We start from the raw sequence: 17,906 nt of genomic DNA, 5'->3' as shown, positions 1-17,906 counted from the left end.
TGCACAGCCCGGCGGCGGCGCAGGCCGGGCGCGGGGAGCCGCGGGGGCGAGGGGCTGGGCGGCGGCCGCCGACTCACCCGCGCCGTGACCTTGTAGACGGTGTGGCCGCGGGGGTGGCGGCGCGGCTCCGTCACGGTGTAGAAGCGGGCCAGCTCGGCGCCGCGCTCCCGCGGGCTCAGCATCCTGCCGCTGCCCCCGCCGCGCCGCCCTCCCGGCACGGGCGGAAGCGGCCCCCGGGAACGCCCCGCTCCGCCCCGCCCGGGCGGCGCCGGGGGCCCGGCCCGGGAGCCCCGCCCGGCCGCCGCGGGATGCTCGGAGCTTTCCCCGAGGGGTCGCGGCCCGGCGGCGCCGCAGCCCCGTCAGGGTGTCCTGGGAGGGCACGGCCGTGGGGGATTTACACTGACCACCGTGCCCCTCGCCCGCACAGGCGCCCGTGGCCTCTGCAAATCCGTAATGAGCCCCTGGTACGCCGCTCCCAGCGTCTGCCGTGGGCTATTTTAGGCTATGCTGCCCTAAATCCATAGGCCTGTAACGCAGAAATGACTCACGGATTTTAAAGAGGAATGCTAACAGAAAGGCAAGTTCGATGGTTATCCAGTCACCATGGTTTGTGTGTTATGTCTCCTCCAGGTTCTTTAAGCTGCCCCTGTATTTCTCCCTGCGGATGGGCTCTCATGCGTGCACAGGTCTACAGAACACTTTGGTCTTAGAAAACCAGAACTTAGGAAACCCTCCAGGGTTTGAGGGGCATCGCTTCACTTCTAAGGAGCAGGATTTTGTGCCACAGGACCCTGTCCTTTTGTAAGATTACCTTCGATTTCTTGTCTGTAGTGGAGTCAGTACCAATGCAGAACTCACACCCCAGATTATATAAACGGTTTCGATTTTTTTTTTTTTTTTTTTTTTTAATCACTGTGCTTTCATTCGTTTAATTGCAGATGTTAAAAAACAGCTTTTCCTTACCAGGTTATTAGTATCTCTGCTCTCATGCAAGTTTTTGACAGAAAGTATTTAACAATACTTAATTGCCTGTCTTTGTGAAAGATGAAAGTCTCTTACTGAATAGTAAGCAATGCCTCTCCTTTAAGGAACATTTTCTTAAGGAAGAGGGAGAAAAGAGGACATTGGTTGTTAGCAGCTCACTTGTCACTCTCACTTATCTTCTGAAAGGGAAGAACATGTCTTTTACATCTTGTGCTGGTACACAGAACTTCATGGAAGTTCTATAAGTTATCAAAAGTTTGCAAATTCAAGTAATTGGGGGAGACAGTCAGTGAGTAACTAAAGAGACAAACACATCAGGCTTAGGAAATGCATGAAGCTGAAAACAGCAAGAGGCAGGGAGAATGTTCATTTGAAGTTTGCCCAGCCCCTGCACATTTCTAGGCATCTGCTACTAACCACGTTTAGAAAGCAGGAAACTGAGCTCAGTGGACCATTGATCTGAGCCACCGTGGCTGTTCTTATGTGCAGCGTAATCAATCAAAGCATCCCTCAGTGAGTCAGTAGCCTCCATTCACTAGGGAGTTTCAAAAGCTCAAATGACTCATAAAATAATTTGGCTTCTACTTACAAATCAGAATTTGGAGATACCTAATTCTGCAGGATATCTTTTCACATGGTATAGCCAACACAAAATAATAATTAGAGAGGAATAAAAAATCCACGATTAAGTATTACTGGTTTATTAAGACTTCTCTAGGTCAAGGCAAGAAAATCTAGCAACACTGAAACGAGAAACAATTTACATCATATTAATAGGTTAGTCTCTTTCTTCCATTTTGCCTCTTACACAACTTCCATGCTTTTCAGCACATCTTCATTTTCATTAAAACCCAAAGCTTCTGTGATTTCTTTTTTTCCAGCATCACTATTAAGATTACCACTATGTAAAAACCTTTGAAGTGACAGATCAGTTTGGGTGTCCCTGTACAGGTCAAAATACAGAAAATAACTGCATGTTATGTATAGATTCTGCTCTTAGAAATAGCAGCAGTTGTTGTTGCTATAGCTATGGCTTACTGTCTTCTGTCCTAATAATACATCTAATAGATAAGAATACAAAAATTCAAGAAAAGAACAAAACACCAAAACAAGATGGTCTTGAAAATGCAGTTGGGAGATCCTTTACTACACATGTGTTATGGGGCTAGTAGTTTCACTCTCATATGGTGAAGAAATAGAAAATGGATGGGTATTTTTACCTTTCACCAATAACTTGTGTCCAAAAAATGGAAAACCCAAACTGGATCGGACACATTGCCTAACTAGCGTGCTCATCCCTGCATTACTTCAATTCCAGTCTTCCCTAGCACTCCTGGGAAAACTTCAAACGTTATTTAAAGTCTTTTTTATGGCAGACATAAAAGGAATGCAGAGAAACAGTATTTTACTTGATTACAGTTCCTGCGCAGCATCTGCACTATTCAGCACTATAATTTTTCATATGCACTGTGCTACGTTTCCTTACAGTAAGCAGGGCCAGCATTTCCTCTGTCCTCAGAAGACCTCAAGAAAGCGTTCTAAGTGCTTACCCAAGCAACATCGGCAGAGCCAGAGGATTGTTTCTCAGCTGGAAAGCAGCGGTGGGTCTGTCAGCAGGGGCTGCAGGGCGGGCAGCCTCCCACCCGTCTCTCAGCCAGCTCTCCTCAGCACAGAACCTTCAGCTGCGTTTTAAAACCTGACAGTCTTGAAATACTTGCTTGGGTGAGTGGGGTTTTGGTGTTTTCCTGCAGTACTGAAGGAAAATATCCTGAAATATATTACAGCAGCTTGAAATATAGGGCAGCTCTTTCTCAGCCCTTTTGACCCTGCAGGAACACACGGGAGAAGACCACATATGGAATCTATCACAGAACATGCTGAGTGGCCTGTATTTTCAGGTATGGTTAGAGAACACTCCTTATATCACAACCTGCTAATATCTGATCCGCAAGGATCATCAAAGTCTAACCTCTGGCCCTGCACTGGACATCTGGAGGGTCGCATCCTCAAGGGTCACACCATGTGCCCGACAGCGTTGTCCAAATGCCTCTTGAATTCTGCCAGGCTTGGTGCTGTGACCACTTTCCGGAGGAGCCTTTTCCAGTGCTTTTCACCCTCCGCGTGAAGAACCCACTGCGCGAACCCCTCCATTTAAGCGCTCCCGCAGCCCGCCATCCCGCTGCCTTCACGCGGTTGCGCTGCGCTCCGGGGCGGGCGCGGCCCGCGCTGAGGGGGCGTCACCGCCCGGTGCCGAGATGGCGCCCGCCCGCACTGAGCGTGGCCGCGGGCCCGGCCCTTGCACTACAAGTCCCAGGAGCGAGCGGGAGGGCGCGGCGCGGCCCGTGCGGGGTATGAGGCGGCGGCGGAGTGGCCGGACAGCGGCGGCGGCGGCCGGAGCTGGCGCTGCCCTGGGCTGACCCCCTCGGGGGGCGGCGGGGCTGCGCGGCGCCGGCAGCGGGGCCCGGGCCCGCCGGGAGGTGAGCGGGGCTGGGGGCGCTGCTGTGGAATGGCCGCCATTAGGCCGAGCAGGGCCGCGGTAAACAGAGCGCGGCGTGGGACGTGCGGGGCTGGAGGAGGGAGCAGCTGCTCGGGGATTTTCTGTAAAGCAAGCGTTTCTGGGGGATTTTGTAAAGGAGTGATGTCTCTTTTTGCTCCGTAGTAATGCTGTGGTGTCCGGGGGAGTGTTTTGTTTTTGTGTCTGCCGGACTACATCTGGTGCGCTGTGGCGGAAAAGGGTTATTTGAGGACAAGCGCGTTTTGCTGAAAGTTGAGTTAGTGGCTAGAGGGTGTCCAAAGGAGGGCAATGAAAATGGTGAAGGGCCTTGAGGGGAACCTGTGTGAGGAGCGGCCGAGGTCGTTGTCAGCCTGGAGGAGACTGAGGGAGACCTCATGGCAGTCTGCAACTTCCTTAGAAGGGAAGAGGAGGGACAGGCACTGACCATTGCGGTGCCCAGTGACAGGACTCCTGTGTCAGAGGAGGTTTAGGCTGGTTATTAATAAAAGGTTCTTCAGCCAGAGGGTGGCTGGGCACTGGAACAGCTTCCCCAGGGAAGTGGTCACAGCACCAGGGAGCCTCTGGACAATGCTCTCAGGCACATGGTGTGTGTGTCTCAGACTCTTGGGGTGCCCTGGGCAGGGCCAGGGCTTGGACTCGATGATGCTTGTGGCTCCCTTCCAACTCAGCGTGTTCTGTGATTCAGTGATTCTGTATTTCACCTTATTTGCTCGGCTGAATGAAGCTGGGAAATTCTCACTTTAGTGCTACTTCAGGCATACCAGGCTTTGTTATCTTTTGCTTATAAGCTCAGAATACACCTTATTTAAACAGTGAGGAAGCTGAGATATTATTGTCACTCAGCCTTCCTTACCGTGATTTTTTTGAGAGACAGATTTCTTTCTTCTTCTAAAGAAAAAAACAAAAAACCCCACCTTTTTCATGGCTTTTGTTGCTGAGCTGTGGTTTGCTCTCCTGGGAAAGAAGTAAAAATACAGATTTAGTCTTAAGCCAGTGCTAGTGATGCCTTGAGATTTAGTACCTTTATTTCCCTGTTGTGTTGGCATTGGGATTTGAGCCAAATCAATGGCTTTCCAAACAAAGTCCTGGCTGCTTGCAGGAAGGTCTTCTCATTCCTTACAAGTAGCCTTATGATAAACTTAATGCAGCATTTACCTTTTGCAAAGGTCATTCCTCTGAGCACTTGAAAGATCTGACACTTGAATTCAACAAGGCAGAAAATAAATTGTAAATAGTTATAGGGATGGATAGGGTTTGGTCACTAAATGGCATTTGTAAATTTGAGGGGGGTGAAAGAATGCAAGATCACTTTGCAAAGTCCCATTTTGCATATAATTTAGATAAATGTTTAAATATCTTGTATATAAATGTTTGAATATCTTGTATGCATTAACTTGTAGAGAAAGAGTAAGTGCTGACCAGGATGACTTTGCCTCCACAGTTTTCTACAGGCAGATGTAGTTGTGTTCCAGTAATGAATGAAACTTGTGCTTTTTTTTGGCAGACACTCCATGCTGCCCCGCCATGTGCAGAGGCTGGGCAGAGACTGGATCACCCACTGGAATGGCTCCCAGATATTGGCCTTGAACAGCCCAGTTCCCAGCTGTATGAGATGGGCCGGACACTATCCTCCCTGGGGCTCCTTTCCACTCCCTCTTCCAGCTGATTTTTCAGCAAACTGGAGATTCCATCCATTTTTTGGGCCTTGGAGGCAATTTCAGACCTCTAATTGGCATCTTGATAACTACACACAAAGTTGTTGCTTTCACCTACCCAACCCCAGTATGAAATCTGAGGGAGAAGAACCACTGACAAAGAAGAGAAGACTCAGTGGCCAGGATGATACTTCAGCTCCTGAACAAAAAACAAACTTGTCTAATCAGAAGGAAGTATCTTGTCTTTCTGTAGCACAGAATGAAGAAAAACATGGCAGCAAGAAAGGTAAAAGATGTTCTTTGCTCATTTTCCATGTTTATTTGTTATGCTAAATACACCAAATGACAGAGTTATGGGCAGTAGTGCCTGCTCCTTTTGAGTCACTGTTTTTCTTGGCACCCCTCTCAGGAGAGCATGTCTTAAAAATGGTCCAGTTTTGTAATGCTGTTTAGTCTCCAAACTTGTATTTTGTGCTGTCCAGCAGTCTACCAGAGCTAGGTTCACTGCACTTGGCAGTAGAACAGAGTCAGTTGTGTGAGGGGTTGCCCAACCTGGGGAGTCCTGAGCTTGGTTCAGACAACACTCTCTCATGTCTCTGTCACCAGGTCATGTCTGTTAGCTTGGAAGCTCTAAAAAGCAAAAAGATTTGGCTGACTTGCTGTAGGGCTGAGCTGGGCTGGCAGTTGTATAGTGTCATTCCTTATAAACCTGAGTTTATAAATCCTGCTGGACCTGAACTGGTTTATTTCCAGACCAGTTGAGTTACCTGTGATCTAGAAAACTGAGAATTAATGGACTGAGTTTTAATGGTGCCTGCTTCCAGTTGTTGATCGTGTTGATTTGTGTGATTTTGTTCTTACAGCTGTATTCTGGCACTGGCATGTTAGCCAGTTTTGTGTCAGATCAGGTCTGACAGAGCAAGCAGCATGTGTCCTTATCCAGATAAATACAGGAAGAAGTGCAGAATTGTCTGCTGGGCTCAGTAGCAAACTTCCATGAAGCTTCAAAGTATCTGTGTTAGCTTATTGCAGTTACAATCTCGTACATAGCATCCAAATATTTTACTGAGTCTTGTGTATATTCACAGTTTTGTCTAGTGTGAGACAAATAGAGGGACACAGTCAAAATTGTTGCCCTCTTGCATAAATCACTTCCTTAGCAAAATAAATTGGAAATTGTATTATGATTAAAAGGAGCAATAGTTGGTATCAAGCATCCCAAAGGGATTTTTGGACAGAAATACCCATAAGGCTTAGAAACATCATATTCATCTTCAGGAGCCAAAGGAAGGGACTTTGCTTCATCCCCTAATTACTGAGTCCTCTCCTAACCCTGCCTGACGTACCTTTGTCTGAGAACATGGGTGGCATTGTGGTCCTTCCCAGTCACCCTTTGTAAGGATGCTAATTAAAGATACCTGCTGAGGAGCAATGTGGCTTCTCTCCCACCAGAGAAACAGAACTTAAAGCCTTGCTGTATTCATTGCAAACACTATAAACTCCTGAATAATCTAAGCACAGCAATGAAAAATTACTACCCAAATAGGACAGATGGTAACAGCTATAGGTGCAGTCTGCCACTGATTGTTAGCACGGGTAACAGGACCTCAGCTTGCTCTCAGATGAGTTCAGATATAAAGGGTGAAAAGCATCTCTGTGTTTTTAAGTGGAGAAATAAATTTCTTAAAAAGTAATTGTATGCTTAAGGATGGGCAGATATGTTATTAGGAATTTTTCTACTAAAAGTAAGTATGAAATCAAAAATGGAAGAAAGGTGAAGGAAGCCTTTTCAGAAGTTCTTAGTAATTTTGAGACTTAATAATTCCTTGATTTCTCAACTTACTAAGGAAAATTGGGTTCATTATTGTTTTGGGATTCTTGTAGTAGACCCTGTGCAGCTTATGCCTGAGTTTTACAGACTGTACACAGGCTAGAGGTGATTGATGGATTCCTAAACCTTTGTTAGTCAGGGATAGAGAGATCAACAAGGTGCCTGTATGCTGCCCTAAGGAGTGTGTTCCAGACTGGCATAACCCATCTCTGCTGAGGAGGCTGTGGCACAAGGCAGTGTAAGACTCTCAACAGACTGGATTTGGCTCACCACTTTGGCAGCCCTTCTACAGGAGCAGGGGGTGTAATCTGATTGCAACATTCTCCTTAGAACATGCCCAATTCCCCAATTCCAAAGCAGTTGAAATCCAGGACATATAATGGTTTTGTGCTGTTTGTTTTGAGAATGGAGTTTTTTTGGTTTGTTTTGTTTTTGTTTTTGTTTTTTTTTTTTAAACTCATGTTTGTATACAATCCATCTTAAACAGAGGGTCTGAATCACTGCTAATTGAATAAGCTTTTAGAATTATTTAAGAGATTTGAAAGACAAATAGTTGTTGGTGGAAGGATTTTTAAGAGCAGTAAGAAGTCACATGGTCTATAACAAAACTTTTTTCTGCTTCATGTGCTTTTAACAGGAACCATCAAAAGACACTGGGAATATTTCTGTCAGCAGAGTAAAACAATGAAAATCGCTGAAAATAAAGGCTCTGACCGAAGCAGTACAGGAAGTGAGGCAGCATTTGATTTTACAGTCATGTCCTACAATATTCTCTCACAGAATTTGTTGGAAGACAACTCTCACCTGTACAAACACTGCAGGCAGCGATTATTATTCTGGACATACAGATTTCCCAACATCCTGCAAGAAATCAAAGAGCTGGATGCAGATGTGAGTAGAAAATGAGCATGTGGATAGTTCTTAAGAAGTTATAAACTGAAGTAGCAAATTCTGCTGCTCTGCACTGGGGTCTGAAAAAACACTGCTGTGGTTTTGGTTGGTTGTAGAGTTTATTGTTTGCTTTTGAGGATACATAAATTATTGTAATTATAATCAGGAAGTCAAGTCAGTAAAATTTTGCTTTAGTCATTTTCAGACCAGCAAAAGTTCAGTCATAGAATCCATCCTGTTTGTGTCAGAAAACAGTGCTGAAAAAAATAGTTGTATTAGAAAACCACAAAAAAACACCTTTGTGCCATTTAAAAAATGCAGTTATGTTAGTACATAGCCAGGAATCTGGAAATTAAAGTCCCTTCAAGCTCTTCTTTTGTTCCTAATAAATTTATACATCCTGTATGCATATATCTTTACAATGAGATACTTTGGATAGCTTTCTGAGAGGAGCAGCTGCTGTCAGACCCTGGTAGATTCAGGTGCCCTTTCCACAGAGAAATAATAAATAATAAAGGCCATAGATTTTTAACTATTTCATTGGTTGGAACTGTAACCTTAAGTGAAGCAGAGATTTCAGAGTGTTGCTAGGGATTTGACTCTCCCTTGAGACCTTGAATGAGCTAATGTCAGCTGGGCAAGTGGAATGTGTTGCTGCAGTTCAGCAAGTAGGGGTAACTTGTTCCCCTTGGGAGCTCAGTCCTTTACCCCAGTGATGGTTGTAAATTTGTGTTACTGCAGCATGCTGGGGTGAGGATCACAGATGCTCACAGCTAGAATTGGACTTGATGATCCTTGTGGGTCCATTCCAACTCAAACTATTCTGTGTTTCTGTGAACGCTCTTGAAAGAATATTTTGAGTTTGCCCTTTGGTTCAGGTTCTTATAATATGGAAGCCTGTTTTCTACCCTGTAGTATGCCATTGGCCTCTTCATCCCTTCTCCCTGAGTCTCCCCTGAACTGCTGAAAATGTAGTAGCAAGTTACAATTTTGATTAAATTTCATCTCACCTCTGAAAATGTCTGTCTGAAAAAGAGTGGGAGAAATTGGGGCCTTCTTCATAATCTCAGGGAGCATTTTCTATAGAAGAGTGAATTCTTTTTTGGCACTATGGAGTCAAAAAGCTTCTGAGGTTTTGTTTTGTTTTTTTTAATACCTATACAGACTGGCCAGCAGAGATATGCTGTAGTAACATTTTGATGTACTTACTTACTAATATATTTTAATTGTAAACCTTTGCCCTAGGTGCTGTGCTTACAAGAAGTCCAAGAAGACCATTACAGAGCAGAGATCAAGTCAAGTTTGGAATCCCTGGGTATGGTGAAACTTTTGGGACCAATACATTGTCTTCTCCCCTGCAGGGGTAACTTGTTACCCTTTGGGAACTCAGTACTAGTTTCCTCAAAAAGACTCTCACAGATTATAGAATCAAGTCTTTTGCCATCACATGCAACAATGTTGTGTATCCTCATTCATAAATTCATCAAGTCCTCTTTTAATACTACCTTAATCTTTTTTACCAGTATTCCTTTTGGTAGCTCTTCAAGGGGATGTTTTTTCTTCCTTGAAACCTGCCAGATATCAGCACCATGTTGTCCATGGCCAGTATATATTCATTAGGTTTTTATACAAGTGTTGTCAGTCTGAATGGACTGTCTTGTCACCATCCCTTTTTCCATTTTATGGAAGGAATGTGTTGTTAAGGGTCGATTCCATGGTGGTTTAAACTGATCTAAATCCTCTGTGCCCTGCTCTACCTTCCAGTCCCAGGGCCCTGCTCCCATCCTGGCACCGGTTCTTGTCTGATCCAGGAGGACATGGTGAAGGAGCAGCACTGGATTGATGTTTTTTTCTTTTTTGGTTAGTTGAGGTAGTCTAGCTCCCAGAATTAAGTGTTTGCAAAGAAGAGAGTAATGGCAATACTGGTTGAAATCCACTTGAAATGTGAAACAACACTGTGAGGGCAAGTGAGCTTGTAGCTACTGTACAGGAGGATGTGGAGCTTACTTTAGCTCTTCCTTTCCACAACCCTAGCTCCCAGATACGTGTCCTGCCCCTTATCTTGGGCTAGGTTCTAGCACTCACTAGTGAAATTCACCAGTCCAGCATGAAGGTATCCAGACTAATTTTATTTTTCTGGGTTAGTTTTCTGTAGGCTTACTGAGATAGCAGTAAGTGCCACAACAAGTGGCAGGAGCGTCATGGCCCAAATCTGGGAGAGGGGAATGGGAATCCCCTGTTCCAGCACTGGTGTGAGCTCACTACTTCATTAAGGTTGTACTTCATGAATTCATATAGTCTGGGCAGGGCAGAGTACATTTAAAAATGGCAAAAACTAGATACTGTTCCAAGAGCTAATTTTTTTTTTTCGTTATATAGATGAGGTCTTGTTTAAATCACCTCTATGTAAAATGAAGAAATTGGCAAATCACGATTTCTGGATGGACTTGCTTGAACCCAAGCTGTCATTTGCTAAATGTCTCTGTTTCCTTGATGAAAGCTTGTCACTTGCTGCTCACTGGATAATTGCATAATTATGTAAATATGTTTGAGACCTTTGTTCCATGACATTGACTAATGACTTAGCATGATTAAGGCTTTTGATTGGTAATGCTTCTCTGGTCCTACTCCTAAACCATTCTTGTAACATCCAGAAAAAACTTCAGTGCACAAGGCCACTTTTATGTGCCTTATGGGGGGTTTCTTTGTTGTTTTGTTTTGGGTTTTTTTCCAGATGAGGAGATAAGAACCTGACTGGTATCTTAGAGTGTGTAGATGTTTACACACTGCAAAAGGTATTGACCACATTTCCTGTCCTGCCTCACCTCAGCTCAGATTAGGGTAGAAAGAAAAGAGAACTTCATACAGACTTTGATACTTCAGACTGGAGGTTGACTGTCACTTGAGAAAAGCAGCATGAGATTTTTCTGATTTTTTTTTTGTTTTGTTTTGTTTTAAAATCTCTATTTATACAATAGTATTTTATGTTCTTAATTGCCTTTCTTGCAGGCTATCACTGTGAGTATAAAATGAGGACAGGCAGAAAACCTGATGGCTGTGCCATTTGCTTCAAAACTTCCAAATTTAGCCTGATTTCCTCAAACCCTGTGGAATTTTTTCGCCGTGATATTCCGCTCTTGGACAGGGACAACGTTGGACTGGTGTTGCTGCTACAGCCCAGATTTCACTGTAAAGCCAATGCTGCCATCTGTATTGCCAATACACACCTGCTGTACAACCCAAGGAGAGGGGACATCAAACTGACCCAGCTTGCAATGCTCCTGGCAGAGATTGCCAGTGTTGCCCCTCAGACAGATGGCTCCTTCTGCCCCATCATCATCTGTGGGGACTTCAATTCTGTTCCTGGCTCTCCACTGTACAGATTTATAAAGGAAGGAAAGTTAAATTATGAAGGACTTGCTATAGGGAAGGTAGGCTGTTTCTGAATTCTCACCAAAAAAAATGGTTAATTCTGATTAAAGAGAAATATTTGAGTGGTGCTGTGATTGTTTCCATTGCAGTGCCTCTCTCAGTGCCCTCTCTGCAGCCTGCAAAGCAAAAGTTACTGAGTTAAATAAGCTTAGATATATTAGCTGTGCCTTAGGGAATATTGTATCCTGTCCCAGCATTCTGAAAGGAAAAACTCACCAGCAGTCATTCCTGAAACGTAGTGAATCCACAGGATGATTTTATCACTGTGTTTAAGTGTCCCAGTCTTTAAGTAGGATAAAATAACCACTTAATCAAAAACCTGCTGTGTGCCCTGTGGGAAGAGGACTCTTACTGTAGATAAACTTGGTGGCTACAGTAATTGTAAAAGCAAAGCTGCAATTAGATGCTGAACCTCAACTGTTTCATGTTAAAAGATGTCTTGTTGTGAGCTCTTGTATGCAGCTGTTGGATGTGTCACATGCTATGTAATAGGAGTGACTGAACTACATAAAATGAGAAAACATGACAAAAAAATAGCCCTGCTGGGTGTTCTTTGCTAGTGGGGACTTGTTTCAAGCCCCCATTTGACTTGACTTGCTCCCAGAAGGATCAGTATCCTGAAGCTGAAGTGTCTGCTCAGTAGCTCTTTATGCTGAGCCAGAGCTGTGACGTTGTTAAAAGTGTCCTTGGAAGTGTCTCAGTATCACAAGAACCATCTGAAAAAAATGGGTGCCTGCAAAGAACTTGCTGAGGATAAGCAGAGTGGATGTACGTAAAGGGTGTTATTTTTACTGGGATTTTACTCATTATAAAAGAATTATTCTAAGGGGCTGGGCCTTTTTCTTTAAACTTTACAAAAAATCTTCACTTATTCCAGGTTTGTTTGGTGGGTCGTTTTTTACTTTGTTTTCTAAATCAGATTTCTGTCTGAAAAAACCTTGTGTTTTCTTTTTCAGGTCTCTGGACAAGAACAGTTTCCAAGGGGACAAAGAATCTTATCTATTCCAATTTGGCCAAAAAAATTAGGTATTTCACAGAACTGTGTATATGAAATAAAACAGCAACAAAAGGAAGAAAATGCAGGTCAGTTAATGAATTTTTGTGAGTATCAAGTGTCCTTCAGCTAGTACTGAAAACCATACGTTCTGTTTTAGTGGGGGTAAAACAGTGAGTCATGAGCTTACAAAACTTCCTTGTTGGGCTCATTTAGAGTATAAAGTGATTTATTCACATAAACTTTGCAAATTGGAATCTTTATAAGATAATAGTTAGAAATTTCCCTTCAGGAGCTGGTGTGTAGTGTATAAACTCCTGTGTTGGCATCCTGAAAGCCAGCTGTGCTGTGACTGGGAAGAAAGAGCTGAAGGAATGCAGCACATGGACATAGTGTGAACCTGCATTCTGCCTCAGTGTTTCTGAATTACAGTGTTGGCACTTCATGGAACAATTGGGAAAAGCAAGTGATTCCTTGCTGAGGATGGCTGTATCTTTTATCCACTATTTCCTTTCTTTGACAGAAAAAGCAATTTTAAATGAATGGGACATAATATAAAAGAGTCCTTAGAGGGAATGTTACTAATGCAAGAGAAGAATTTAATCCAGCTTGGTGAATTGTATCTTGCCTGCTGCAAAAAATAGGTGTACTTTTTTTTTTTCTGTAGCTTTTCTGTAGCTCTTCAGTATTGGTCTCACTTATATCCTATTTTAAATGTAAATTGAATTTATATTTATATTTATATTGCAGGAGAAAAATTGGAAGCAGCAAAACAGGACAACACTCAGGAGATTGTAATAGCATCTGAAAAGTATGTATTGGGGAAAAATATGGAAAGCCCTTGGCTGGTTACTTGGGTGTTGGTTTTGTATCTGATTCCAGGTGTGGATACCTGATGATCACCCAACTCAGTCTGCCCTTTTAGCAATAGCATCATTGTTCATTTAAACATGAAAAGGTTGATCAGACAGCAAAAGACTAGATCTGGCAATAATGTAATGTTGCATTCTTTCAGGAACTTGCAGATATTTTTTCAGAATGCAGGGCTGAGGTGTCAGTGCTGTTTAGAGAGTACTTCTGGCATTTTTTGTCACTTTTTGACATGAATAGAACATCATCCGCTGTAGGGACATTGCAAGAAACGTGAACTTCAGTCCATTTGCAGAAGCCATGTTCTTAAAAGAGAGAGTGTTGTCCAGCTGCTAAAGTATTGGCACTTCTCACTTTTTATTGTTTTGGTAGTTTATGGATGTAGTAAAATCCTGTAATACAGTGTGAAACTTGTCTGTGTTGTACCAACTGGCATGTTTGTCTCTGATATGAATCAGGCAGACAAGGTAACATGCTGATTTTTTTAATTGCTTGGGTTTCAATCAGAACACATTGCAGCCCAGGTTTAAAATGCAAGATGAGGCAGGTACAGCTGAGGGATGGATGATTTGCAGAGATGATGGAAGCAAATGTCTGAGAGACAGGAGTTCTTTTGCTGAAAGGTGCAGTTCTGCAGTTTGCTTTCAAGATTGAAAGGACAGGTGAGACAAGATGGGCTGAACTCAAGAGGAATAGACAAATGATGGGGAGACAGAAAATGGGACCCTGAGTGGAAGAAAGACAAGCACAGCCTGATTTGGAAGCTTGAAACCTCTAGCTTGGGATAGGAAAAAACCTCTAAAAATCTGAATTTCTTTTTATGCTGAAGGGCCTGGTTAGATGGATTTGTGTTTTATTGCTTTCATGGGCATTTCTGCCTGTGTGTCAGGGAGAGATTGCTGAGTGAGGACATGTGAATGCATACAGAATGTATATGGAGTTGAAAGCTATCTATAATTAAAGTGTCAGCTAAGCCAGTTCTGATCAGCACTTTTACTTGAAAATCCTGCCTGCATTTTCCCTTCAGAGTTTTCAGCCTTTCACATAAAATGCTATGGGATGGCTTGCAGGAGAGAAACACTAGTTTGCACATCCAGATAATTAATTTTGTTTGTAACCAGAAACTATTTGATATTTCTTCATTGCTTATTCCTTCTTGGTAATGCAAGAAAATAAAATAAAATTAATTTTTCATGTCTCTTTAGGTTGTCTTCGAAATTGAGGCACCATTTTAAATTGTCTTCAGTCTATTCTCATTACTTCCCTGACACTGGGATACCAGAAGTGACAACTTGTCATTCCCGAAGCGCTGTCACAGTGGATTATATTTTCTATTCTGCAGCAAATGATGATACTGCTGCCCAGCCAGGTAAAGAAACCAACTTTTAATTTTCATAAATGATAAACAAGAATACTTGTTTGCTGTTGTAGAAGTGCAGTGATAATTCATCCATGTGAAGTACCTCAGAGCTTCATGGTAGTGCTTTGAATGTCAGCTGTTACCTGAGAAATGTGGCTGGCCTTGGCAGCTCACCACAGCTGGACTTGTAGTGCCACACAGGGCAAACCTTTACATCTGACTGAGCATTCCTGTAGTTCCTGTCTCAGCAAGGAGACAAGCTGGAGGTACAGGAAAGCAGCACCTGAGAAATACTGTCAGTAACACAGGCCAGACCTACAGCAAGGCAGTGTTCCCAATATCTGATCAACACAATGGTGAACAGCAATTTATGATGCGCATTAAAACTGATAAACGAACCGTTTCCTGGCAATTTACTTCTCAGCTTTGTCTTGCAGTAACGTGTGCCAAGTAAGACTCTTGGCCTTTGCTCTGGGCACGGTCACTGGCACAGGCCCAGCTGTCACTCTCCGGTTTGCAGTTGCAGCTAAAAGTCACCAGATGGTGCCATAAAGTCACGGTACCGCTGTGGGAAGTTCGTGATGGGTATCAGTGTTTCTCCATCCTTTACTGCTCTGGGACTCGTTCCGTGGGTGCTTCTGAGCAGTCTGCTTTCCATGCCCTCATGAGTTCTGTGTTTTATGCCATCAACAAACATCAGTGCAGTGCTAGCACATAAATGGCTCTGCAGAACTTGGAACAAAGAAACCTGTATTCCATTCCTGCTGCCACTGTAGTGTAACTGATTTTTACAAATTAACATTGTTTTCAGTATGTGGAGTGAAAACACCACCTTCATCTCTCGTAACTTGAGACTTGATTGTTAGAATTCATTCAGTCAATTCACAAAAGTCTTATTTGTCAGAACATGCACAGTAAATGCTACCTTAATGTAAAATGGCAAATACAAAAGCTTTGATTGAAAAACCACAATATGGAAAGTATTTAAATGACTTCTGAATGCCACATGACTTAATAGAGCGCTGTGTGATTGCAGAGTTTTTATTCATGAGCACTTAGAAATGAAGTGAAGCTTTGGATTTTCAGTTTTCTAATGACCTGGGCCTCTGTATTTAAAGTTGCCAAAGTCTGTACAGGTGAATTTTAAGTGTAGTCTAGGCTCACTGATTGTTTTTTCCATTTCAAGGGTTTTATTTTAAAATATGTATTGGCTGGAAACAAACAGTTGCCATCAATGGCCCAATGTCCAGGAGGAGACAAGTGGCATTCCTCAGGGATTGGTACTGGATGCTGCCCCATCCCTCAAGTGTCCAAGGCCAGTCTGGATGGAGCTCTGAGCAACCTGGTCTAGTGAAAAGTGTCCCTTGCCTATAGCAGGGGGGTTGGAACTGGATGGTCCCTGAGATCCCTTCCAACCCAAGCCATTCTATGTAACTGTGTAGTAATTGCAAGGCTGGAGTAAGTAGTGTTCCACTCTTGCACGAGCAGTGTGGTCTTTCATCTGGGGAAGGAGGTGGGGGTAGGTTTCTTAGGTAGTTATAGGAGTAGGTAGCAGGAGATTATATGAGGCTTTTTCAAAAAGAGGAGTTACAATGAACAAATAAATGCATTTTCCTTTTTACTTCTATTTACCCCTATGCAAAATAGTATCCTTCTCAATACTTTGAGCTCTACAGATGAAACTCTACTATGAGAGTTGTAAAAGAATTTCTGAAGTGTCTTATTGCTAATTTTGCATGGAACAGTAACAACTTTGGATAATTGCAGCCATACTGTTTTCCTGCTTCTACAACTGTATGAACATGTGGTATTTAGCATGCACTGATGACTATTTCCTTTTGGTTTGTTTTTTTCTAACAGGAGCAGAGGATTCTTTTTATGGAGGTCTGAAACTTCTTGGCAGGCTGGCACTTGTAACAGAGAAAGATCTTTGGACTGTTAATGGTCTTCCCAATGAAAAGAACTCTTCTGACCACCTGCCACTGCTAGCAGAGTTCAGGCTTATTGAACGGTAATATCCAAAGGACTTTGGGTGTAGGTAAAGTTCCCTTTACCTTCTCTCTTCCTGGAATGATTATTTTTTAAAAGGTTAATTCAAGCACTGCTGGTCCAGTTTAAATAAGTTTGCCTGCATGCTGATTTGTTAATGTTGTGTAAAGTAGACTTTCTAAAGGGACTTACTTTTTTAAAAAAAAAAACATTTAATTTACTTTATGAAGTCTTTTAGGGAGAAAAAGAAAAGATTTTACATCAGCTTCTTCTTTGATAAAGGAAAACATCTGTGCCAGGCTCAAAATGGCATTATTTTTCATGGATATGTTGTAAATTATTTTTATTGTAAATCACAGTAAAAAGGACTATTCTGAGAACTGTGTGTTTCTTCAAGCAAAGGGGAATGTGTTTGTGTGCCTGCAGCATTTTATAATGAGTTGAAAATAATGTTTTACTACAAATGTGCTGTGTGGACACTTCCATCTTAACACTTCTGCAAAGGAATTCAGTGTTGTAAGTGCAGAGGCTGCAAGACTGAACTTTCAAAGGAAGAAGGGCATATAGGCAAATATTTATGCTTTAAGAATTTGCTGCTTAAAATTCTAAGGGCTTAAATACAGATACCATTCAATCTTTTTAAAGTATCTGAAATAAAGCTTAATGAGCACACCACATCACAGGAAACTTAATTGATCTATTGTACGAGAAAAAAAATGAGCCCTTTACATCTTGAGGTTTCATACATATTGAACAATTGGTGACAAGGTGGGTTTTTTCCATTTAGTTATTAAAAATGCCAGGTTGTATCTTGTAATGACAGATCCTGAGGTACGAAATGATCAAGGTTTTGTATTTACTCTCACTATACATTCTGTGTAAAATACAATTTACAAAGTAATTAAAAAGAAACACTAGACTGAATAAGAAATGTAGAGGGGCTGGAAACAAATCTTGTGACTCGGTCAAACTACACATGGCTGTGTATGTAGAACCAACTTTGAGGTAACAGAGTTGTCTTTCAGTGTAGCGCTGGAAAACCTCCACCCATTCAGACATTTGTCTCCCAGAAGCACTTGTGGAATTTTCACCTGTGTTCCCTTTCCCTGACTGCAGGCAACTGGAATTACTTTGTGCTTGGAGAATAATGCAGGAAGTACAGTGGTACTAATAATAAAACCCATTGAATTAAATAAGTTTCTTGGCATTCCATTACAAAATATGCCAAAACATTCAGCTTACACTGCTAAGAATTTGGAGGGGTGCTACTTTTGTCAGTCATAGGTTCTACCTGTTAACAGTCAGGTTGATGCCGAGGATGAGAACCTGTTTGATCCTGGATGCTGTCTGGTTTCAAGCATCTGAGTAATATTATAGATGCCAGC

At 42.6% G+C, this 17,906-nt stretch overlaps 2 protein-coding genes across 3 annotated transcripts in view; one reads left to right on the top strand and one right to left on the bottom strand.

The window, feature by feature from the left end:
- Window positions 1–240, bottom strand: part of RPS6KC1 (ribosomal protein S6 kinase C1) — an 82,770-nt gene extending 82,530 nt beyond the window's left edge. Inside the window, exon 1 of the mRNA XM_056488237.1 lies at window positions 78–240. Within this exon, the coding sequence (XP_056344212.1) occupies window positions 78–182 (105 nt within the window). The 5' untranslated portion in view covers window positions 183–240. The remainder of the gene's footprint in view (window positions 1–77) is intronic.
- Window positions 241–629: 389 nt separating this feature from the next.
- ANGEL2 (angel homolog 2) lies at window positions 630–17,198 on the top strand. Of its 2 annotated transcripts, XM_056488240.1 has the most exons (10): window positions 630–801; window positions 2,473–2,706; window positions 5,004–5,440; window positions 7,623–7,876; window positions 9,122–9,191; window positions 10,886–11,307; window positions 12,265–12,391; window positions 13,053–13,113; window positions 14,378–14,541; window positions 16,393–17,198. In XM_056488240.1, exons 3-10 carry the CDS (start codon window positions 5,011–5,013, stop codon window positions 16,545–16,547), a joined length of 1,683 nt encoding a protein of 560 aa, XP_056344215.1. In that variant the 5' UTR covers window positions 630–801; window positions 2,473–2,706; window positions 5,004–5,010; the 3' UTR covers window positions 16,548–17,198. The 2 variants fall into 2 exon arrangements, with proteins under 2 accessions (XP_056344215.1, XP_056344213.1); XM_056488238.1 differs by lacking the exons at window positions 630–801; window positions 2,473–2,706 and adding an exon at window positions 3,225–3,461.
- The last annotated feature ends 708 nt before the right edge of the window (window positions 17,199–17,906 follow it).

Source organism: Oenanthe melanoleuca, chromosome 3 (genome assembly GCF_029582105.1).
Source record: "Oenanthe melanoleuca isolate GR-GAL-2019-014 chromosome 3, OMel1.0, whole genome shotgun sequence".
NCBI lineage: Eukaryota > Metazoa > Chordata > Aves > Passeriformes > Muscicapidae > Oenanthe > Oenanthe melanoleuca.
Note: the sequence above shows the minus strand (reverse complement) of the source record. Positions and strands in the feature narration are given on the sequence as shown.